General features: G+C 38.1%; 2 protein-coding genes across 5 annotated transcripts in view; both read left to right on the top strand.

The window, feature by feature from the left end:
* Positions 1–22,757, top strand: part of FOXD4 (forkhead box D4) — a 59,761-nt gene extending 37,004 nt beyond the window's left edge. For all 4 annotated transcript variants that reach the window (XM_078367994.1, XM_078367992.1, XM_078367993.1 and 1 more), the window contains 5 exons: positions 9,672–9,740; positions 9,843–9,908; positions 11,010–11,139; positions 11,510–11,604; positions 20,736–22,757. In XM_078367994.1, coding sequence (XP_078224120.1) covers positions 20,809–22,152 — 1,344 coding nt within the window. In that variant the 5' untranslated portion in view covers positions 9,672–9,740; positions 9,843–9,908; positions 11,010–11,139; positions 11,510–11,604; positions 20,736–20,808 and the 3' untranslated portion in view covers positions 22,153–22,757. The remainder of the gene's footprint in view (positions 1–9,671; positions 9,741–9,842; positions 9,909–11,009; positions 11,140–11,509; positions 11,605–20,735) is intronic.
* The window catches only part of ZNG1A (Zn regulated GTPase metalloprotein activator 1A), a 59,761-nt gene extending 37,004 nt beyond the window's left edge, over positions 1–22,757 (top strand). Inside the window, 5 exon segments of the mRNA XM_078367987.1 lie at positions 9,672–9,740; positions 9,843–9,908; positions 11,010–11,139; positions 11,510–11,604; positions 20,398–22,757. Of these exon segments, the coding sequence (XP_078224113.1) occupies positions 9,672–9,740; positions 9,843–9,908; positions 11,010–11,139; positions 11,510–11,604; positions 20,398–20,673 (636 nt within the window). The 3' untranslated portion in view covers positions 20,674–22,757.
* Positions 22,758–23,154: the final 397 nt, after the last annotated feature.

Genomic DNA, 23,154 nt, shown 5'->3' with positions numbered 1-23,154 from the left:
ATTAGTTCTGGTAGAGATTACTCTTAAAAGCAGCCTGGGCATTCTATAGGTAGTCTATTTTTAAGTATGTTGAATTGATTAAGGAAAAGTCGTTGATATAAGCATGGCTTATTTAAGTAAAAACTGAATTTCACCTTCAGGTAGCACTATAAATGTGAATTCCTTAAGATAATTTTCTTGCTCTAAAATTCTAATCCCTCAGGTAAATATCTAAGATGCTACGAACAAATTAAATACACTTTTACTGTGTCTGCATTTCTGTTAAGCATATCATAGATCATAGAGCTTTAGGATAACTTCTTTGTTCCACTTAAAACCCTGAGGGGTGGAGTGGGGGATGTGTAGGTGAGCAGTGTGCCTAGTCTTCCCTCATCAGTCTTGAAGTGATCACTCAGCTTTTGAATTACTATTGGTTGTAATACTGCCAGGATAACAGCAGCTACTTACATTTGTATTCATTTTGGTTCATAATTTATGAGCAGGTTTACTACTACATTTGTGGTACCTTTCCCTGTGAAACTTTTGTTAATAAGATATTTCCTCTTCACTCATCTTTAAAATAAATAAATGAGAGACATACAAGTCCTTGGAAACAGTTTATGGTAAAAAAACAGTTCTTTATGATAGTTGATATCTGTCATAAAGATGAATGTGAAGCACATTGAGCTTCTGGGTGAAGAATATGATGCCAAAAATCACAGGGATTAAAAGATGAAGAAAATGCAGTACTCACTTACAGTGAACATTTGTAGTGGCCAGTGTCTACACCCATAGAATCTTGAATGAACCCCTATTGTGGCAGTCATGAGGCCTTGCGGTTTGGTTGAATTGCTTTTGCCTTGCATTAGTCTATAAATTCCTTAAATATAAAATCTTTATAGCTTAGTACAGGGCTTGGTGGATGCTCAGTGAATATTTGTTAAAAGAATGAAAAGCTGTGTGTCTCAAATGGGGTATAAGTCAGAATCCTATGTGGAGATTTAAAAAAAAAAAATTAGATAACTCAGTAGTTCTCACCCCTCAATCTCCAGGATTGGGGCTTGGGTATGTGTATATTAATGTATATTTTTAACATTTTATTGTGCAAGATTTCAAATATATAAAAAAGTAAACAGAATAGTAAGGTAAACACCTTGTATGAATCACCCAGTTTAAATGGCATCAACATTTAGCTAATTTTATTTCACCTATACTCCCATTTCTTTTGCCTGGAGTATTTAAAAGAAAATGTGGGGTTTTTTTCTTCTTTTTTTTTTTAATTTTTATTTTTTATAGAGATGGGGGTTTCACCATGTTGGCCAGGCTGGTCTTGAACTCCTGACCTTGTGATCTGCCCACCTTGGTATCCCAAAGTTCTTGGATTACAGGTGTGAGCCACTGTGCCTGGCCAAAGAAAAGTTTTTTTTAATAGGAAATTTCAAACATGCATAAAAGTAGAATAGTATAATGAGCCTGTATGTACCTATTGCTCTTGTTGGAGTGTATTAAAGCAAATTCCAGACATTATGTCATTTTACTACTAAATAGGGCATGGCTAAATTTTTGTAGCCTCTATAGGAAATTCTTGTGCACTTTCCTGCTTTAGATAATATAAACATAGGAAAAATAGTTTTAGGGCTATGGGATTCAGAGGCATGAACTCTTTTGGTTCAGTGGATCAGAGGTGTAGGGGAGGAAATTTATCTTTTCCTTGCCCATCACTAGATTCATGGCTGAGGTCTCTCTAACAGAAGACCAACTAACAAGAGAATAACATACAAATTTGTTTAGTAAGTTTTACTTGACACAGGAGCCTTCGTAAGGAAAGGAAGACCTGAAACAGTGTATGTTTGATGCTAGGTATGATACGGAAAAGGATAGTCATGGAGAAGCATAACTGGACAAAACAGTATGATCTAATAGTAATAAACTGGGAAGAACTTAGCAAGGTCTGTTTGCTCAGATTTTTCTCTGTGATGCTTCATATTCAGAGATAAGGATGTCCTTTTCCTCTGTGTATGGAGAGGGCACCTCTTGAATGAGGGTCTTATGACCCTCAGGGGAAGGTCAGAAAAATCTAGGTTTTATGACCTGCTTCAGTAGGAAAGGTGAGAGCAGCCTTCCTGGTTCTGCCATTTTCTCAAATACTGAGGTGCCATATTTTGGGATAGTACGTCTTGAACCCAATCAAAGGCTTCATGAAAGATAGTTTTTTTGTTTGATTTTGCATACAGTAAAGGATGCAAATGTATGATTTTAGTGTACAATTCTATTTTTTTTCTTTTTGTCTCTCTCTGTTGCCCAGGCTGGAGTGCAGTTGTTCGATCTCGGCTCACTGCGACTGCCTCCTTCTGCATTCAAGCAATTCTCATGCCTCAGCCTCTTGAGTAACTGGGATTGCAGGCATGCACCACTACACCTGGCTAATTTTTGTAGATAGATATTTTTTAAGTAGAGATGGGTTTTCACCATTTTGGCCAGGCTGGTCTCAAATGCCTGACCTCAGATGATCCACCCACTTCGGCCTCCCAAAGTGCTGGGATTACAGGTGTGAGCCACTGTGCCCTGCCTCAATGTATTTTTGCATATATTTATACCTACATATCTGTCTGTATGCACACTCAAACATATATCCTTCTAACTCCCCACTCAGATCAAGATATAAAAGATATCTAAAATTGTTAAGAGTTCTTTTTTGCCCCTTCCCAGTCAAAGAAGGAGTAAGTGCTATTCTGACTTACATGACAAAAAATAGCCTTGAACTGGTAGGCTTTTATTTTGACAAGAAGAAGTAAGGAAAAGAGCAAGATGGATGTTTAAAAATGTGAAGTGAGAATCTTACCAATGAGTAGGTCTCTGGTACGGAAGTCTTAGTGGAGAGTTCATACTAGAATCCTGGTCCAAGCTATCAGGTTTTAATTTGCTAGACAAAGAAAACTCAAGCTGTGCTATCTAGGAGTGTTATGTAAGCTAGACTGGACTTCAGAGTCGGGAACCAAGCAGGAAGATACTGTGTGATGAGGGCCTGAAACATGCTGGTTACAGTGAGACTAGAAATGCGATAAATCCAGAGCTGTTTCACAGATAGACTTGCCTGAATATCCTGTCTGACGGAGGATGGATCAGAAAGAAAAGAAGTGGTGATGGGAAACAAGCCTAGATTGACTAGAGAAACCTAGAAATAGAAAAATCGGGAAGGCAAAGTGATTCAGATGATAATGCCATATATTCAGTTGTCCCTGGTGGCAGAATATTATAGTACAGATATTATATAGGCAAAGAAGAATAGAGGACTAGAGTGTGAAGGAACAGATTTTGAGTTTAAGCATATTAGTGGGCTTAGTGTTCCAGCTGAAGAAAATGTGAAGAGGTTATTGCATGTTAGGTATTGTTTGGGAAAGAATAGAAAACAGAGAAACCAGTGGGTTAAAGAAGAAACAGATTAAATAAACAAACCCAAGTAAACTGTTACTAAATTTTATTTTAGAGACAATTCCTCATTGTACTTTTAGTTTTCTGAATTATTGCCTCACTTTTCTGTTTCTTTCTGTGTCAGCATACATGGAAAAAGGAGTTAATTTTAGATTCAAAACAAAAACTGGAAAAAAAAAGTCTGAAATGGGTAATACCTAGGACATGGTATATATGTGTCATTAGGAATCTATCCCTGAATTTTTAATGCAGTTATCCATTTTTCATGAATTCTTTGTTTATTCCCTATAAGGAATACCTGGGTTTGGAAAGTGGGAAGGTGGATGTGAGAAAACCCAAGTGACAAATAGTGCTTAGTTTATTTTAGAACCAAGTATGAGTTGTGACCCTTATCTTCTGCACTGGGAATTACAGATTTTTTTCCAGGATTTTTCTAACAATGTACATACATTTAACAATACTTTTGTCTCCCTCTAGCCCCTGGTAACCACCATTTTACTTTCTGATTTGAGGAGTTTGACTATTTTAGATACCTGATATAAGTAGATTCATGCAGTATTTGTCCTTCTGTAACTGGTTTATTTTTCTTAGTGTAATGTCCTCAAGATTCATCCATGTTGTAGCATATGACAGTATTTTTTTAAGGATACATTATATTTGGTTGTATGTATATTGCCACATTTATCCATTCAACTGTCCTGAACATTTAGGTGGTTATTAGTGTCTTGATTATTGTGACAAAATAAGTACTTTTAAAAGTCTCACATTTGCAAGTTCAATTTGACCCTTTTTTTAGTTGACTTAAACTTCTCATGTCAAGCAAGAAAGCACTTTTCTGGTTTTCCTATTACTAGGAACAGTAGAGATTAAATGTCTCATATGTTTTTGGGAGTTCTAGAGCCCCACACATCACCTGTTCCTTCCCATACTACCGTAACTGATGCTCTCTGGAGAGTGCCCCTCCTGGCAGGAGGCCAACCTGCACAAAAATAGTGCATTAAACCAGCAAAGCTAAGACCCCTCATAGAGTCCATTTCACCCTCCTACCACCGCTACTGGAACAGGTGCTGGTATCCTGGCTGAGAGACCCACAGATAGTTCACATCACATGACTGTGTGCATACTAACCCCCAGTACCAGCCCAGAGCCTGGTAGACTTGCTGGGTGGCTAGATCCAGAAGAGAGATAACAATTACTACGCTTAGCTCTCAGGAAGTCACATTTATAGGAAAAGAGGGAGAGTACTACAGAAAGGGAACACCCCATGGGACAAAAGAATCTGAACAACAGCCTTCAGCCCTAGACCTTTCCTCTGACAGAGGCTACCCAAATGAGAAGGAATCAGAAAACCAACCGTGGTAATATGACAAAATAACATTCTTTAACACCTCCAAAAAAATCACACTAGTTCATCAGCAATGGATCCAAACCAAGAAGAAATCCCTGACTTACCTGAAAAAGGATTCACTAGGTTAGTTATTAAGCCAATCAGGGAGGCACCAGAGAAAGGCAAAGCCCAATGTAAGGATATCAAAAAAGGGATACAAGAAATGAAGGGAGAAATAGTCAATGAACTAGATAGCATAAATAAAAACAATCAAAACTTTAGGAAACAATGGACAAATAGAAATCCAAAATGCTCTGGAAAGTCTCAACAATAGAATCAAACAAGTAGAAGAAAGAAATTCAGAGCTTGAAGACAAGGACTTTAAATTAACCCAATCCAACAAAGACAAAGAAGAATATGAAAATATGAACAAAGCCTCCAAGAAATCCAGGATTATGTAAACAACCAAACCTAAGACTAATCAGTGTTCCTGAGGAAGAAGAGGAATCTAAAAGTTTGTAAAACATATTTGGGGGAATAATTGAGGAAAACTTCCCCAGCCTTGCTAGAGACCTAGACATCCAAATACAAGAAGCACAAAGAACAACTGGGAAATTCATCGCAAAAAGATCATTGCGTAGGCACATTGTCATCAGATTATCTAAAGTTAAGATGAAAGAAGGAATCTTAAGAACTGTGAACCAAAAACACCAGGTAACCTATAAAGGAAAAACTCATCAGATTAACAGCAGATTTTTTAGCAGAAACCCTGAAAGCCAGAAGGGATTAGGGCCCTTTCTTTAGCCTCCTCAAGCAAAACCGTTGTCAGCCAAGAATTTTGTATTCAGCAAAACTAAGCTTCATATATGAAGGCAAGATACAGTCTTTCTCAGACAGAGAATTCACCACTACCAAGCCACCAGTATAAGAACTGCTAAAAAGAGCTCTAAATCTTGAAACAAATCCTGCAAACACTTCAAAACAGGACCTCTTTAAAGCATAAATGTCACAGGACCTATAGAACAAAAATACAATTAAAAAAACAAGCAAGGTATATACAGGCAGCAAATAGCATGATGAATGGAATGAAACCTCACATTTCAATACTAACATTCAGTATAAATGGCCTAAATGTTCCACTTAAAAGATGCAGAATTGCAGAGTGGATAAGAATTTGCCAGCCAACTGTCTGTTGTCTTCACCTAACACATAAGGACTCACATAAACTTAAGGTAAAGGGGTGGAATAAGACATTTCATGTAAATGGACACCAAATGTGAGCAGGAGTAGCTATTCTTAGACAGAACAAACCTTAAACTGTAGTTAAAAATGTCAAAGAGGGGCAAGAAATGATAAAAGGCCTTGTCCAAAAGGAAAATATCACAATCCTAAACATACATGCACCTAACATTGGAGCTCCCAAATTTATAAAACAATTATAATAGACCTAAGAAATGAGACAGACAGCAACACAGTCATAGTGAGAGACTTCAGTACTCCACTGACAGCACTAGCCAGGTCATCAAGATAGAAAGTCAACAAAGAAACAATGGATTTAAACTATATCCTGGAACATTAATGGACTTAACAGATATATACAGAAAATTCATAGCCTTAATGGCCTACATCGAAAAGTCGGAAAGAGCACAAACAGATAGTCTAAGGTCACACCTCAAGGATCTAGAGAAACAAGAACAAACCCAGTAGAAGAAAGGAAGTAACCAAGATCAGAGCAGAACTAAATGAAATTGAAACAAACAAAAAATACAAAAGATAAGTGAAACAAAAATCTGGTTTTTTGAAAAGGTAAATAAAATTGATAGACCATTAGCAAGATTAACCAAGAAAAGAAAGAAAATCCAAATAAGCTCAATAAGAAATGAAACAGGAGATATTACAATGGAAACCACAGAAATACAAAAGATCATTCAAGGCTACTATGAACATCTTTGTGTGCATAAACTAGAAAACCTAGAAGAGAGGGATAAATTCCTGGAAAGAAACAACCCTTCTAGCTTAAATCAGGAAGAATTAGCTACCCTGAATAGACCAATAACAAGCAGTTATTGGTAATAACATGAAATAGTAATTTAAAAATTACCAACAAAAAATGTCCAGGACTAGATGGATTCACAATAGAATTCTACCAGATATTCAAAGAAGAATCGGTACCAATCCTATAGACGCTATTCCACAAGATAAAGAGGAATCATTCTATGAAGCCAGTATCACCCTAATACCAAAACAAGGAAAGGACATAACCAAAGAAAACTACAGACCAATATCCCTGATGAACATAGATGCTAAAATCCTTAACAAAATACTAGCTAACCTTATCTAACAACATATCAAAAAGATAATCCACCATGATCAAGGGGTTTTATACCACCGATGCAGGGATAGTTTCACATACACATACACATGCACATAGCCAAAGCAAGACTAAGCAAAAAGAACAAATCCGGAGGTATCACATTACCTGATTTCAAACTATACTATAAGGCCATTGTCACCCAAATAGCATGATACTGTTATAAAACTAGGCACATAGACCAGTGCAACACAATAGAGAATCCAAATACTTAACGGCCAACTAATCTTCAACAAAGCAAGCAAAAACATAAAGTGGGGAAAGGACACACTTTTCAACAAATGGTGCTGGGATAATTGGCTAGCCACATGTAGGAGAATGAAACTGGATCCACTCATCTTTCACTGTATATAAAAATCAACTCAAGATAGATTAAAGACTTAAATCTAAGACCTGAACCTATAAAAATTCTAGAAGATAACATTGGAAAAATCCTTCTAGACATTGGCTTAGACAAGGATTTCATGACCAAGAACCCCAAAGCAAATACAGTGAAAACATATAAATAGCTGGGACTTAATTAAACTGAAGAGCTTTTGCATGGCAAAAGAACAGTCAGAAACAGACAACCTGCAAAGTAGGAGAAACTCTTTCACAATCTATACATCTGACAAAGGACAAATATCCAGAATCTAGAATGAATTCAAACAAATCAGCAAGAAAAAAAATCCCTTCAAAAAGTGGGTTAAGAACATGAATAGACAGTTCTTAAAAGAAGATATACAAATGACCAATAAACATATAAAAAATGCTCAACATCACTAATCACTAATAATCAGGGAAATGCAAATCAAAACCACAGTGTGATACCACCTTATTTCTGCAAGAACAGCCATATTCAAAAAATAGTAGATATTGTCGTGGATGCAGTGAACAGGGAACACTTCTACACTGCTGGTGGGAATGTAAACTAGTACAACCACTATGGAAAACAGTGTGGAGGTTCCTTAAAGAACTAAAAGTAGAAGTATCATTTGATCCAGCAATCTCACTACTGGTTATCCACCCAGAGGAAAATAAGTCCTATGAAAAAGATACTTGCACACGCATGTTTATAGCAGCACAATTTGCAATTGCAAAAACATGGAACCAACCCGAATGCCCATCAATCAATGAGTAGATAAGGAAACTGTGGTATATGTATACAGTGGAATACTACTCACCCACAAAAAAGGAATGAATGAATGGTATCTGCATTGACCTGGATGAGATTGGGGTCTGTTATTTTAAGTGAGGTAACTCAGGAATGGAAAACCAAACATCGTTATGTTCTCATAAGTGGGAGCTAAGCTATGAGGATGCAAAGGCATAAGACTGACACAATGGACTCTGGGGACTCGGGGAATGGGAAGGGGGTGAGGGATAAAAGACTACAAATTGGGTGCAGTGTATACTGCTCAGGTGATGAGTGCACCAAAATCTCACACATCACCACTAAAGAAGTTAACCAACACAAACATATGAGACATTTATTTATTTAAGCACAAACATACAAGACATTTGTTTATTTATTTCCGTAGGTTATTGGGGAACCTATGATAGTAAATAAATGTTTCATATGTTTGTGCTTAAATTGGTCTTTAATACTTGCCTTTTGGTATTCTCTAAATTTGGATTATAAAATAGTTTTGGTTTTTTGGTATTTTCTATTGTAAGCCTATATGATTATGTAATGGTGAGTAAAATTGTTAGGCCAGATATGTGGTTCTAGGAGATTATGTAAAGCTGTGCTGTAGTATATTCTTTTCTACATTTTTAAAAGTCATTTTGAGCTTGGCTTTTGAGCCTCTATTTCTCAAGATGAGGTTTATGTTTTTATAATGTACTTAGCCCTTGTTTATGTTCTTCTCTGAGTTTGAAATTGTAGTTATATTGGCAAAGGGAGGTTTGGGTTTTAATTATGTAACCTGCTAGAGGAAATGTTAAGCTTCTGTTTCTTTAGGGTAGACAGTGAGACATTTATCAAGATAAGGAAGAAAAATAAATCCTAAAGTTAATATTCTATATATATACAATTTCTTTTGTATATGTTTTTTAAGAGAACAAATTTACTTTGCTTTTGAGTTTTATTCCTGGCTCTGGTTAGCTTATTTTTTTAGCCTTATTTTCCCCAATTTATATGGAAATAGAGATCTTTTTCCCCAGGATTGTTGTAACGAGTAAGTGAAAAGATGAAATGAGGTGACTCAGGCAAAAGTACCTGGCTCCGTGTAGTCATACACTGTATGTGTTACAGTCATTCTTATTGCTGAGAATCCACAAAAGAATGAGTTAAATAATGAGGACCCTTTCATGAGGGTTTTTGACTAAATTTTTTAAAATAGAAGGTAGTATTTTGTGTAAACACTAAACCCATTGATCACTTCTGCAGAATGTAGGAAATAGAGTTGCTAATTCCATAAAAACAGCATATATGTTGAGAAAAATATACCTAATATATATGGCTTAGGCAATGTAAAATTCCATGAATATGTTCCTTTTCATCTTAAAACTTGTGATTTAAAAAAAATATGTTGACATTACTATAAAGAATTATTATTGATTATTTCTCTTGATTTACAGAGTATTGTTACAGTCACATTTGAAGTACAAGGAAATGCAAAGGAAGAACAACTTAATGTATTTATTCAGGTAAATGCAATTTTTACTGATTAATGATTTATCAACGGTTTTGTTACATAGTTGTTGCTATTAGCAACGGTTGGTCTTATTAAAATATGTCACTTGATACAGAATCTCCTGTGGGAAAAGACTGTGAGAAACAAGGACAATCACTGCATGGAGGTCATAAGGCTAAAGGTACAGTAGACTTTTAGACAAAGTCCTTTTCCTGGCTGTTATAAAAACTATATTTGGTTTTAAACAGAAACACTGATTTTAGTACAAATAATCTTTGTCTACTTTCATTTTTCTTTATTATTTTCATTGCTGAAAAGGAGCTTTGGAAATCGCTGCATAAGACATGATTTATTTGCACAGCTTCCTTTAGGGTTGCAGATAGAACAACCGATATGCTTTGAAATGTCACCTTCTGCTCTGTATTCCCAGGTACAGAAAAATAATGTTGCAAATCTTGCTGCTGCTGAACATCATGCTTCCTGATGCATTTAGCAGACACTAAACATTTGTCATACTCTAAACAAAGTTACAAAGGACTAGAACTCTTGTTCTGTATTTAGAAACCCACTCATATGACTTGATATTTGGGTATTTATGTCATGAAAGGTGTCTCCTCCAGGAAGCAGTGGTTCTAGGTGTTTGCTTAACCAGTCAGCAGTTGAGTGTCCACTCTTGTGTGTCCACAAAGTTTTTGGTATATTAAAAACATGATTGCAAAGAAATTAATTTCATCCCCATAGGAGCCAGTTTATCAGATAATTTGTTTCTCATTGCTGCAAATCAATACAAAATGAGCTTTTATTCAGATAGCTATAGTAGTTTTTCTTTATTTCATCATTGTCCATTGATTGCAACCTATTTCTAAAACAGATTATTTAATATCACCAAAATCCTTTAACTTCTCAACTTTTCCCACTAACACTGTGAAACACTATATAAAATCTTTAAAATAATCAATAGGATATAATACATTACATATTTTGTTTCAGATTTTGATTGTGATAAATAACAGTGACAGACCATCCTAATATATGTATTCACTTTATCATTAGAAAAAGGGGTTGTTCAAAAAAATCAGTACACAGAAACCTTTTTTGAAAACTGAAAATTTTAAGAAACTTTTTATAATTCACGAATAATTGGAATTAAGTAATTTTCTCAGCTTAAGAGTTTGTATTTTTAAATGGATATAAATAATTAATCCATTAACATTGATGCTCTATTTCTGCTTTTAAGTTTGAGCTGAGGCTGATTAATGTTCAGTCAATTCTTTTTGAGCAGGGTTTGGTGTCAATCAAAGACAAACCACAACAAGTGGTTGTCCAGGGTGTCCATGAGCTCTATGATCTGGAAGAGACTCCAGTGAACTGGAAGGATGACACTGAGAGAACAAATCGATTGGTCCTCATTGGTAAGTAACAAAGGATTAACACTCCTAAAACAAAGTGATAAATATATTTGAAAGGGATATCATGTGCCAATTAAACAGTATCCTCTTTTATAGCTAAGCTTATGGTCAATGTTTCGTCTTTATCATGTTATAACATTCATAAGAACTTGTTAGGCCTTTTGTTCTGTTTCAGTTTTAGAAAAGTGATTAATCTAAGCACCAATGTGGTTTTGATGTACTTAACTAAAAAGTTAAAGATGGAATCACTCAATTACTATTCTTTTTGTAAATTTCTAAACATTATAAAGCTTTAAAGAATTGGAATTGATAGGTGAACTGTGTCATTTTAATAAGCATAATGTAATCACATCATATCTCGTTTTGTTTGCAGGCAGGAATTTAGATAAGGATATCCTTAAACAGCTATTTATAGCTACCGTGACAGAAACAGAAAAGCAGTGGACAACACTTTTCAAAGAAGATCAGGTTTGTACATAACACTCGAAGCATTTCTTATCAAAAGGATTGGAAAATAAAAAGTTTCTACTGGGTATATTTCAAGCATTTATTTATTTATTATGAATGCCAATAACTTTAACATGGTATTTATTTTATAGCATACATAAAATTTAGCAAATCTGTACTGTAAAACATTTGACATTCATACAGTTATATATACTGTCCTCTTTTTTTTTAAGAATGGCATTTCACAAAAATATCTTTTGAAATTGGCTTTGGAGTTTACATATACTGAACATGAAAATTTATAATGATGATAAAACTTTCAACATTGTCATTTTTTTCTTAGAACTTCAGCTGATTGCAGAGGTATAATGATTATATTGTTATTAAATTTTTTTTAAACAAGTAAATGTCACCCATTTTATTACATGAAATTAAAAGATTTGTGGCAAGAGACTTTTAAAAGTGGAAGAAATCTGGGTCAAAGAAATTAAACTATCTCTTATTCTTAATGCTAAGCCTTATTGGTAGTCAGTGTAATAAACTTCGGCCATTTATTCTGTAATGTATTTAGAAGATTTCAATTGTAGAGCTTTTAGTTTTAAGTAGATTTTACTACTGGTATTAAATTCATCTTGGTTTTTGAACTTCTTTAGTTTTCAGTATAAGCTAAAAAGTGATGAAGTACATGACTTTAGCTATAAACTTTAGCTAAGTTACAAAATAACTTTTCATAGTTTAACAATATTTTTCAAAACTTCGTTTTTGTTTTTGTTTTTTTTTTTTTTCAGAGACAGGGTCATCTTCTGTTGCCCAGGCTAGAGTGCAGTGGCATGATTATAGCTCACTGCAGCATCAACTGCTGGGCTCAAGTAATCCTCCCACCTTGCCTCCCCATTAGCTGGGACTACAGGCACACAGTATCATACCTGGCTAATTTTTTTTAAAAACTTTTGTAGAGATGGGGTCTTTCTGTGTTGCCTAGACTGGCCTCAAACTCCTGGCCTCAAACTATCCTTCCACTATGGCCTCCCAAAATGCTGGGATTACAGGTATGAGCAATGACACCTGGCCATAATCTTGATATAAATTGTTGGTGTGGTGTGTATATAATGGCTCATTTTCTCCTATTTCTATTAGAGGCCACATAACTATACCCAAATTGTAAGAGGAAAGCATAGTTGGAATTTAAGGAGTACTTTTCCAAGCTAATGGTTGGTAAATATCAGAGGTTATTAAAATTGCTTTTGGAATTTTTTCCCCCAGAATTTTAAATAAAGGAGTTACATTTGTGTATTTTAAATGGTTGCAGTGGTTGGAAGCAGAAGGCTAATTGATTAAATTATCTTAGTTTGGGTATTCTTGTTTTCTTTTCAGTCTATCAGTGAGATTGCTAATTCTGATCTTCCTTCCTCTCTATTCTGTAGCTTTTTAATATAACTTATCTGTATACATACAATTGTCTCCTACATACATTCTCTTAATTCATGGTTGAGAGAATACACTTATTTTGTGGCAGCAAATTGCACAATAGAAAGCCAGCTGATTTTCAAGTAAGATCTGGGCTTTAATTCCAGCTTTTCTGCTTCTTAGCTGTGTAATCATGGGCAAAGTGTTATATTTATTCTACCTGAGATTACTTTCCTTACCTATAAAGGGGAAATGATAGTAACACCATTCAAGGATTAAATAGGTTTGTAATGCACCCAGCTCGGCTTCTGGCACATAGCAGAGCCTAGGTAAATGCTTTCTTCGTGCTAACAAGTTAAATTTTTTTGTTGTTTTTTGAAACTGAGTTTCGCTCTTGTCACCCAGGCTGGAGTGCAGTGGCACAATATTGGGTCACTGCAACCTCTGCCTCCCAGGTTCAAGTGATTCTCCTGCCTCAGACTCTCTAGTAGGGATTACAGGTGCCTGCCACCATGCCTTGCTAATTTTTTGTATTTTTAGTAGAGACAGGGTTTTGCCATGTTGGGCAGGCTCTCTCAAACTCCTGACCTCAGGTGATCCACCCGCTTCAGCCTCTCAAAGTGCTGGGATAAATTTGTTTTATAATTAACTGTAGTCACAACAATACTTAATATTCTTTGGCAAACCAGTAAGTGTCTAGAACTGTTGTTCTAGACCATGAAAGAGCTTATAAGTAGTTGTCCTCTTGTAGGAGAAATATTTGATATAATATTAATCTGTGCTCCTGAAAACCTGTATTTATAAACTGATAAATATATTTGTTTTTCCTTTAAAACAGGGGTGTCCAATTTTTTGACTTTCCTGGGCCACACTGGGAGAAGAATAATTGTCTTGGGCTATACATAAAATACACTAACACTAATAATAGCTGATGAGCTAAAAAAAAAAAATCAAAAATATTTCATAATGTTTTAAGAAAGTTTACAAATTTGTATTTGGCCATGTTCAAAGACATCCTGGGCCACATGTGGGACGAAGGATGGATAAACTTGCTTTTAAATGTATTAAATTAATCTTTAAATATTTTTAATTATGTAAGTAGTACATAAATATATTTTTCTTGTAAAAATGATTCCCATCACTTTTTAGGACTAAGCCGAAGTTCTGTTTTTTAAGACATTTCTTTTCACTTTCACATCATGTTTCCCAGAGTGAATTATTTTTCAATGATCAGAGCTGTAGTTCAGGCTGCTGCTTCAGGAAACACAGAAGCTTGCCATAGAGATCTTCAAGGGAAGGTTTTAATTTTTATAATATGTATGTGTTTTAAAACATTTTATTTTTATTTTTATTTTTTTGAGACGGAGTTTCGCTCGTTACCCAGGCTGGAGTGCAATGGCGCGATCTCGGCTCACTGCAACCTCCGCCTCCTGGTTTCAGGCAATTCTGCCTCAGCCTCCTGAGTAGCTGGGATTACAGGCACGCGCCACCATGCCCAGCTAATTTTTTGTATTTTTAGTAGAGACGGGGTTTCACCGTGTTGACCAGGATGGTCTCGATCTCTTGACTTCGTGATCCACCCGCCTCGGCCTCCCAAAGTGCTGGGATTACATGCGTGAGCAACCGCGCCCGGCTAAAACATTTTAAAAATGTATTATAATTCAGTTTCTTTCAAAAACAAAGCAAACTTAACTGTTAGTCTTAGGTCTTTTCATTATAGTACATATAAATCCGTCTTATGATTTACTGAGTGAAAATTTGTAGTTTAGCGTAGAATACATTCATTGTATTAAAACCATTTATTGAGAGCTTCATTTGCCTTCATATTAGTTCTAGGGGTGAATCTGCACACAACAGATAAAGGGCAGCTTCTCATATTGCTTGTATTCTGGTGGAGTGACATAAATAAATGAAAAAATAGAAGGTAGCTTTAAGCTGGCTAATAAAAATAAAGATCAACTTTAGATTGAGTGGTCCTGGAAGGCCTCTCTCAGGAGAGGTGACTGTTAAGTTGATAACAGAACTAAAAGAAGTCGTAATTCATACATAGTAGGGGAGGAGGCTGTACGCAGAGGGAGCATACAGGGCAAAGGCCCTTTAGTTGGGCACCAGCATAGTGTGTTGGGAGACCAGGAAGAAGGCAAAGGTGGTGGAGGGTTAGAAAGTGAGGATATGAGATAAAATTGGAGTTATGAGCCGGGCCAGGTTTCTTGCTCCTGGTAGGACAGAGTCAACATTTGGATTATTTTTGATGCCCTGCGAAGTGACTGAGAGATTTTAAGCTGGGGAAGTGATGTGAGCGTGATTGCTGTGGCAGATCAACCAGTTGTTTCTGTTTTTGAAATCTGGAATAGTGCTTCAGTGAACGAATCTTGTGTGTGCCTCTTTGTTCTTAGGTGTGAATGTTTCTCTAGAATAGGTAGGTACATAAAAGTGAAAGCACCAGCTTCTAAAATATGCACATTTAAGATTTTTAATAGATACTGATGAATGGCCATTCCAGGCAACTGAACTTTTAGCCTTCATATAGTAGTGTAGGAAAATCCCTGTTTTTCCAAGCCCAACTAGCACATTTTAACTCTTGCCAATCAGGATCTCACTATTTTATTTTGGTTTTTAAACTGTGATTTTTAATGTTTATATATTTTTAGTGTGCATTGTACTGTTCATTATTCTTATCTTTTTCAAAATGAAGTATTTTCCAATGATCATAGCCATAGTATATTTAACCTATACCTTCAGGAGATTTTGGAACTTAATATAGATATCCTGAAGAGAAGGTTTATTTTTATAATGGAATCATGACAATAATGTGGGCCATTATTTTGCTTGCTATAGAAGACTTGCAGGATATGATGATGATGATGATGATGATGATGATGAAGGTTTCATCCAAAACTTTATGGTTTACTGAGGGATACAAAATAAATTATTAAATCTATGAGCCTTTGCTTCCTTATTCATAAAATGGGGATAACAAATACACATCTCTCTGAATTGTTCCAGCGATCAAATTTAAGGCACCCTGAATACAGAGAGTCTCAACAAATGTGGATTTCCCTTTTCCAGCAAGGCTTGATGTGCAATTCAGTCTTCTGCACACCTTAAAACAAATGGGTCTTTCTGAGGCTTTCACCAGCTGTGAGTGAAAGGAGCAAGAAAATTGGTACTGAGTTTAAGATAGCTGTAGGGAGCGTCAGCACAAGGTGCAGGGGAAGACCAGGTGATTGAAAGCGTCACTTTGGTAAAAGAGCTTGAGGCCTTTCAGTTTTCCCTCTCTCAGCAGCTATCAATAATGTGTGGGTTAGAAAAGACCCTCCAAATAGCTCATTTTCTCTTGTTACTGCTAAGCAGACTTGGCACCCAAAGGGCTTTTAATTATCTTACTTTCTTGCTACCCAGAGTTCTTTTTCTGAGTGCTTGCTTCAAACATATATAGTATTTTGATTGTTTAGTCTTCTTACAGATTTTTCGGTAAAAATTGAGAATAAACAAAAGTATCTTTTTTCCTAGAGTCTATAATCCCTAGATAGTGAATTTTGAAGGCAACTATCAACAAAGTAAAACTAAAAGCATTATTTTAAAGCAATAGTGATCAGTACTTTGTAACATTATGGGCTTAGCTGCTTTCTACAAATTGAATAATTGTTTCCTTTGGATTACTGGTATAGGTAGGGAAAATTTATTTTTAAATTGCTTTGAAATGACTTTCCCAGTTTTAGAAATGTATACATTAGTACAGTTGATATGGGAAAAAAGTGAATTCTACCTTCAAATGTCCAGAAACTCACCCTGCTTTGATGAGGAGAGATATGGTAGAGTTCTCAGAATGTATCTTAATATTAGAATCAACCTTACCTTTAACTCTGATGACCAAATTGTGTTTAATTTTTGGGTTGAAATAGAAACAAAACATCATCATCCTTCTTGTAGATTAATTTAGAAAGGTTTGTTTTTGAAACCAGAGGACATCTTATGAACCCCTGATATGTTTGTTCTGAAAAACAAAAAACAAAACAAAACCTACTATTCAACCTTAGAAGTAACCAAAACATTATTGACTGCCCACTATGCATGAGGCCCTGTGTTAAGTGTTGCAGGAGCTACAAAATAAGACTTGCTTCTTAAGGCAACACTATGGAATTGATGGAATAGGACAGTAAGGGTTCCTTTCTTCTTTTTTCTTGTTTAGGGTAATGTGCCATTATGGATTCTTTCCAAAGCATTCAACTTACTTTTCATTGCTACAGCTCTTTGTTTTTATATTGATATATTTGGTATAACGACTTTATTTAGATATAATTCACATACCATAAAATTTTTCATTTTTAAGGGGTACAATTCATGATTTTTAGTATATCCACTGTTGAGTCTATCTACTGTACACAACTATGACCAGTGCCTGATTCCAGAACATTTTCATCACCTCAAAAGGAACCCTGAATCTCTTAGCAGTCACTTGCTGTTTTCCCCTGCCCCCATCCCCACTCTACTTTCTGTCTCTATAGATTTGTCTATTTAGACTCCCTTCACATAACATAATGTTTTCAAGATTGATCCATGTTGTGACATGTGTCAGTACTTCACTGTTACTGCTGAAAAAATTTCATTATATGGATATACCTCATTTTGTTTATCCATTCATCATCAGATGGACACTTGAGTTTCTTCTTCTGGGCTGTTAGGTTCTTCCCCACCCATGTTTAATTTTTTTAAATTAATAGAATGTGTTTTTAGAACAGTTTTAGATTTACAGAAAAATTGAGCAGATAGTACTGAGTTTTCATCTATTCCCCCCTACACACACTAACAAAATAATAGCATGGGACATTTATGTTGCAATTATTGAACTAATATTGACACATTATTATGAAAGCCCACAGTTTATTCAGATATCCTGAGTTTTTAACATATTACCATTTTTGTGTTCCAGAATCTCATTTAGGATACCATGTTACATGTAATAGTCATACATCCTTCGACTCCTCTTGGCTGTGACAATCCCTTTGAATCTCCTTGTTTTGATGAACTTGACAGTTTTGAAGCATATTGGTCAGGTGCGCAAGATGCTCCTGTGTTGGAATTTGATGTTTTCCTCATGATTAGGGGTTTTTGGAGAAAAATCACGGAGTACCATTTTCATCACATCATACCAAGGGTATATGCTGTTACCATGATTTATGACTATTGATGTTGACATTGATGACCTGATCACCTGGCTGAAGGGGTGTTTATCAGGTTTCTCCACTGTAAAGTTACTTTTTACCCCCTTTTTCATACTGGGCTTGGAAGGAAATCACTATGTTCTGCCCACACTAAAGAATGGGGAGTTGTAGTCTACTTTTTGGGGAGTGGAGTGGCTACATAATTAATCGAAATTCTTTCTCAAGGGAGAGTTGTCTCTTTCCCCTTGTTCATTGATTCAGTCATTTATGTTGATCAGTGTGGACACATGAATATTTTATACTTTGGGTTACATTTTAATTCTATATTTTGTTACTCAAATTATCCCAGCTTTGGCCATTGGGAACTCTTTCAGTTTTCTCCTGTTCCCCCTTTGACATAGCCCCATCAATGTGGGTTTTGTGTTTCGTTTTGTTTTTGAGTACCTCCTTATTTTTCTCCTTTCATTTTTAAATAACTCCAATCCCTATAGAAGTTGGGGCTAGAAAAACTTAACAATGCTGCAGGTCATCCAATTCCTATGCTGATGGAAGAAATGTGACTCACCCGCAGAGGGCTGGGGAGGAGACATCTGGGATTATTGTGGTTGAATAAGACACCTGTCCTGGCCCTCCTGGAGCTTATTTTAGTAGGTCACACAAGTAGTCATTGGTAAATTTGGGATTCAAACAAATCTGTTAGGCTCAGACCTGCCTGTTGCTTGTCCTCCAAGCTGCATATAAACTGAGGTGCCTTAAAGGGTAAAAACTTCAGGAGCAGAGAAGACATAAGTTTTAAAAGAAGATTTGCAAGAAAGCTGTTTTCCATATTTTATCCTGAAGGCACTAGCTCATTTAAGCTATTTTTTGTTATATTTTGCCCTTGTAGTTGGCTTCTGATTTCTCACTGAACATTCATTGTCATAATTACAGACACTATGTGACAATCAATGGCATATTTTGTGCTGCATTTTTATTACATGGCACCCCAAATTTTTCCCAAGTAGGTAGGTTTTAAATTATGAATATATACTGTGACATAGTATCTTACTTTGTACTCTAATAAGATTCTTATTTATATAACAAATATTTTTATTCCTCTGTAGTGCTACTTTAGACTCTGAGCTAATTTAAATGAAGCCAATCTAAAAATCATGTTACTTCTAAGGATATTGAGTAAGTGGAACAATTCTCCTGCCATATTACCCCTCCCCAGTACAGATAGTGAATGAGAACCCACTGATTTAAAGACAACACTGCAGCCCCTTCTTGCCTCATTGAAGTTCCTAGTTTTATCATTACAATAAAAGCACTTAATGTTGGCACTTCTAACAGAATGAGGGAAGAGCCAGAACCAGGCAGAGTAGTGTGTGCCTGTAATCCCACCTACTCAGGAGACTGAGGCAGGAGGATCACTTGAGCCCAGGAATTCAAAGCCAGCCTGGGCAACATAAATCTTGTCTCTAAAAATGAAATGATTAGGAAGGGAGGAAGAGAGAAGCCATTATAGACTGGGTGTATCTTTTCTATGTGGAGCCATTTTGTAAGAACAGCATTTTTTCAAACTGGGCCCATACTGGTACATGTGAAATCAGTTTAGTTGGTTATGACCATTTTTTAAAAAAAGAAATATCGGTAATTACTATAGTGTAATTATATTGTTTTGTGAAACCCATCTTAGATACGTATGTCTGTATGTGCAAGATTGTGATATAAAATGCATTTCTTACTGTGGTTAAATATTCAAAGAAGTTGGAGAACCATTACTATAAGGGGACAGAGGACTCCACGTGAGCTCTTCTGCCTTCCCTGAATGAACTTGCACAGCTTAATGCTAAGACATTCAACCTTTTTGAAAATTTGAGTCGGAAAGCATCTTGGGGAGGAGAGGAAAAAGGTAAAAGGGGCAAAGCAACCCCCCGCTCCGCCGCCTCAAACCCCCCATTCAGCTTGGGAATGTTTTTAGACCCTTAAATATCATTCAGCTCACCATTCTGGATAAGGACAGACTCTACCAAAGAAAATGGGTAATTACCCAGCTGTGAAACACAAAAACGTACTTTCACGTCTACACATTCCTTTACAAACCACCGTGCACATTTCAGCCTCCCCGCCTCCTGCCCGCCCAGCCGCCATTTCTTTTCTCCAGGAGAGAAAAGCTGCATGTCTAAGTGGTCATAGATTGTTGAGTATCATACTTTCCTACCTCGTTTTTATTTGCGCGGTTTTAATTGCGCCTTAACAGAACCCGTGCAAAGCCTGGCCAACTAGCTTGCTGCGCTGGACGAATGGAGCATCTTCCTTGGTGGCAGGTGGGTGCAAGGAGGAGGGGTCTGGGCTTTTATCAGGTCGAGTATTTGCCCAGCAGACCCTCATCATTGGACTGCGTCAGGAGGAAGTGGCCCCGCTCCGAGGTAGGGGAAGAAGGATTATAAAGGGGGAGTCCACCACACATGGTCTTGAAGAAGCTTTTATAAAAGACAACGTGCATACTTTGCTGGACGTTGTTGGAAAGGAGTAGAAACAAGCAGACGAAAACATCCCAAAGGGTAACCACTAGTGTTCTTGCAACATTCATCCCAGGCTTCCAGCCCAGCCCACCCCAGGCCAGGTGATCGGCAGCCGCATCCCCTGCGACCGAAGAACCTGCTCCTCCATGGACTTGCCAAGAGCTGAGCGCCTTCCCTCCACACTGCAGCGCAGCCTCCGGGACTCGGATGGGAAAAACGGTAAAATCAATGTCCTGAGAGAGGAGGTAGATGAAGACGAGGAGGAAGACGACGAGGAGGAGGCAAGCCAGCAGTTCCTAGAGCAGCAGCCCCAGCCGGGGCTGCAGGTGGCTCGGCGGGGCGGGGGTTCGCTTCCCAGAGAGCGCAACGAGGGCGGCGGCGGCCGGAGCGAGCCCTCGGACTTTGGCACCAAGTTCAGGATACCGCCGAGGTATGCGGCGGCCTCTGGAGACGCCCCGCAGCCGGCAAAGCCCCCCTACTCTTACATCGCGCTGATCACCATGGCCATCCTGCAGAGCCCGCACAAGCGCCTCACGCTCAGCGGCATCTGCGCCTTCATCAGCGGCCGCTTTCCCTACTACCGCCGCAAGTTCCCCGCCTGGCAGAACAGCATCCGCCACAACCTCTCGCTGAACGACTGCTTCGTCAAGATCCCCCGCGAGCCGGGCCACCCAGGCAAGGGCAACTACTGGAGCCTGGACCCCGCCTCCCAGGACATGTTCGACAATGGCAGCTTTCTCCGGCGCAGGAAGCGTTTCAAGCGCCACCAACCGACCTCGAGAGCCCACCACCTACCCCACCCCTTCCCTCTACCAGCTGCTCCTGCCGCCCTGCACAACCCCCACCCGGGCCTTCTGCTTGGGGCCCCTGCCCCGCCGCAGCTTGTCCCGGGGGCCTACTCCACCGCCGCGCCTGGGAGACGCCGGTGCGCTCTGCTGCACCCGCATCCTCTTCGCCACCTACTGCTCCCGACCCCCGCCTATGCAGAGGCACCGGGGAAAGTAAAAGGCGCGGACCTGGTGACCCCTGGCACCCTTTCGGCTCTGCAGCCCTCGCTAGGTCCCCAGCCTTGGGAGGAGGGCAAATGTCCCGCGCCGCGACCAGAAGGTGGATGCATCTCTTTCAGCATTGAGAGTATTATGCAAGGGGTCAGGGGAGGCGGTACAGGGGCTGCGCAGAGTTTGTCCCCGACCCCGTGGAGCTACTGCCACCTGCTGCAGCGCCCATCATGCCCATTGCATCCCCAGACCGCTGCCCCTTTGCTGCACGTTTCCGCCGCCGCCGCTGCTCGGACAGTTTTGCAGCAACAGCAGCAGCATCAGGAGGAGGAAGTCTGCGCCGACGGCTGCGCTCCCACCAAGGGCGCGGTGCTGGGAGGGAACCTGTCGGCCGCCTCGGCGCTGCTTAGGTATCAGGCAGTGGCAGAGGGCTCTAGGCTGACTTCGCTGGCTGTCCCTTTGGGCGGAGAAGGGACCTCACCGGCTTTTTGAGTAGCACCCACGCCCAGTTCCCTGGCCAACTCCGCAGGGCGTTCCAAGAGCTAGGTGGGAGGGCGGAGCGACCTGCAGCTGCTCACTCCACCTTGCGCGACCGAGATTAGGCCTGTGCATCTGAATCGCGCTGCAGAGCAAACACAAACTTCTGTTTGCTGCAAAATGGTTAGAAAGGAACAGCTGGATTCCATTCCTCTAAAGACCACCTGAACGTAAACTTCGGAGGGCGTCAAATCATCTTTTCTTGCCTTCAGCTGTGGTTTCCACAGCTTTCCCGATTTGCACATTTCCTGGGGAACTATGAAAGTCAGTGGGGTATTTTGTTCTGGTATTAAAAGAAAAACAAGCAAGCAAACAAAAAACACAGTCTCCAACGCCAAACATGTTCCCCCTTCTTCACTTCCTTGGAACTGGAAGTATTATTCCTAAGTGCAAAATGCTTGTGCCCTCTGTGTCTTCCTGATAGGGATGTGTAATGTAAGTGGGTTGTTAATTTCAGAACATTGATATCTGTGTGACTGACGTGCCATCTTTCATGTTAAAATTAAGGTATTAAAATTAAGCCTAGTTATATAGACGAAATAAAATGCTAAGTCACTACACTACATCGTTTATTTTCTATTACGTCTCATTCTTCCCTTTCTAAAATGGAGCTTGTTTAAAACCTATGTTATTTTCTCAGTTTATTTTTCACAATTCATATTTATTATACATATCAAAAGTAATCCACTTTAATATGGCCTTTAAAAATTCCAAATATTTGAGGTTGAAAAAGTCTTGGCTTTTAAAATAGGAAATTTACTATTTACCAGACCTCCAGAAGAAAAGAATGGGAAGGCATGTAAATATATTCTTTATTTATTTTTTCATCTTTATAAAGACGCTGATTTCTGCCACCCGTCGACCCCAACAAGCTGGAAAACCATTTCAGATCAATTTGGAATGTAATGGTCAACGTTTACTAGAGAAAATAAAAGGCTATATATATATATATATATA

Source organism: Callithrix jacchus, chromosome 1 (assembly GCF_049354715.1).
Source record: "Callithrix jacchus isolate 240 chromosome 1, calJac240_pri, whole genome shotgun sequence".
Lineage (NCBI taxonomy): Eukaryota > Metazoa > Chordata > Mammalia > Primates > Cebidae > Callithrix > Callithrix jacchus.
This window is presented reverse-complemented; position numbering and strand designations above follow the sequence as displayed.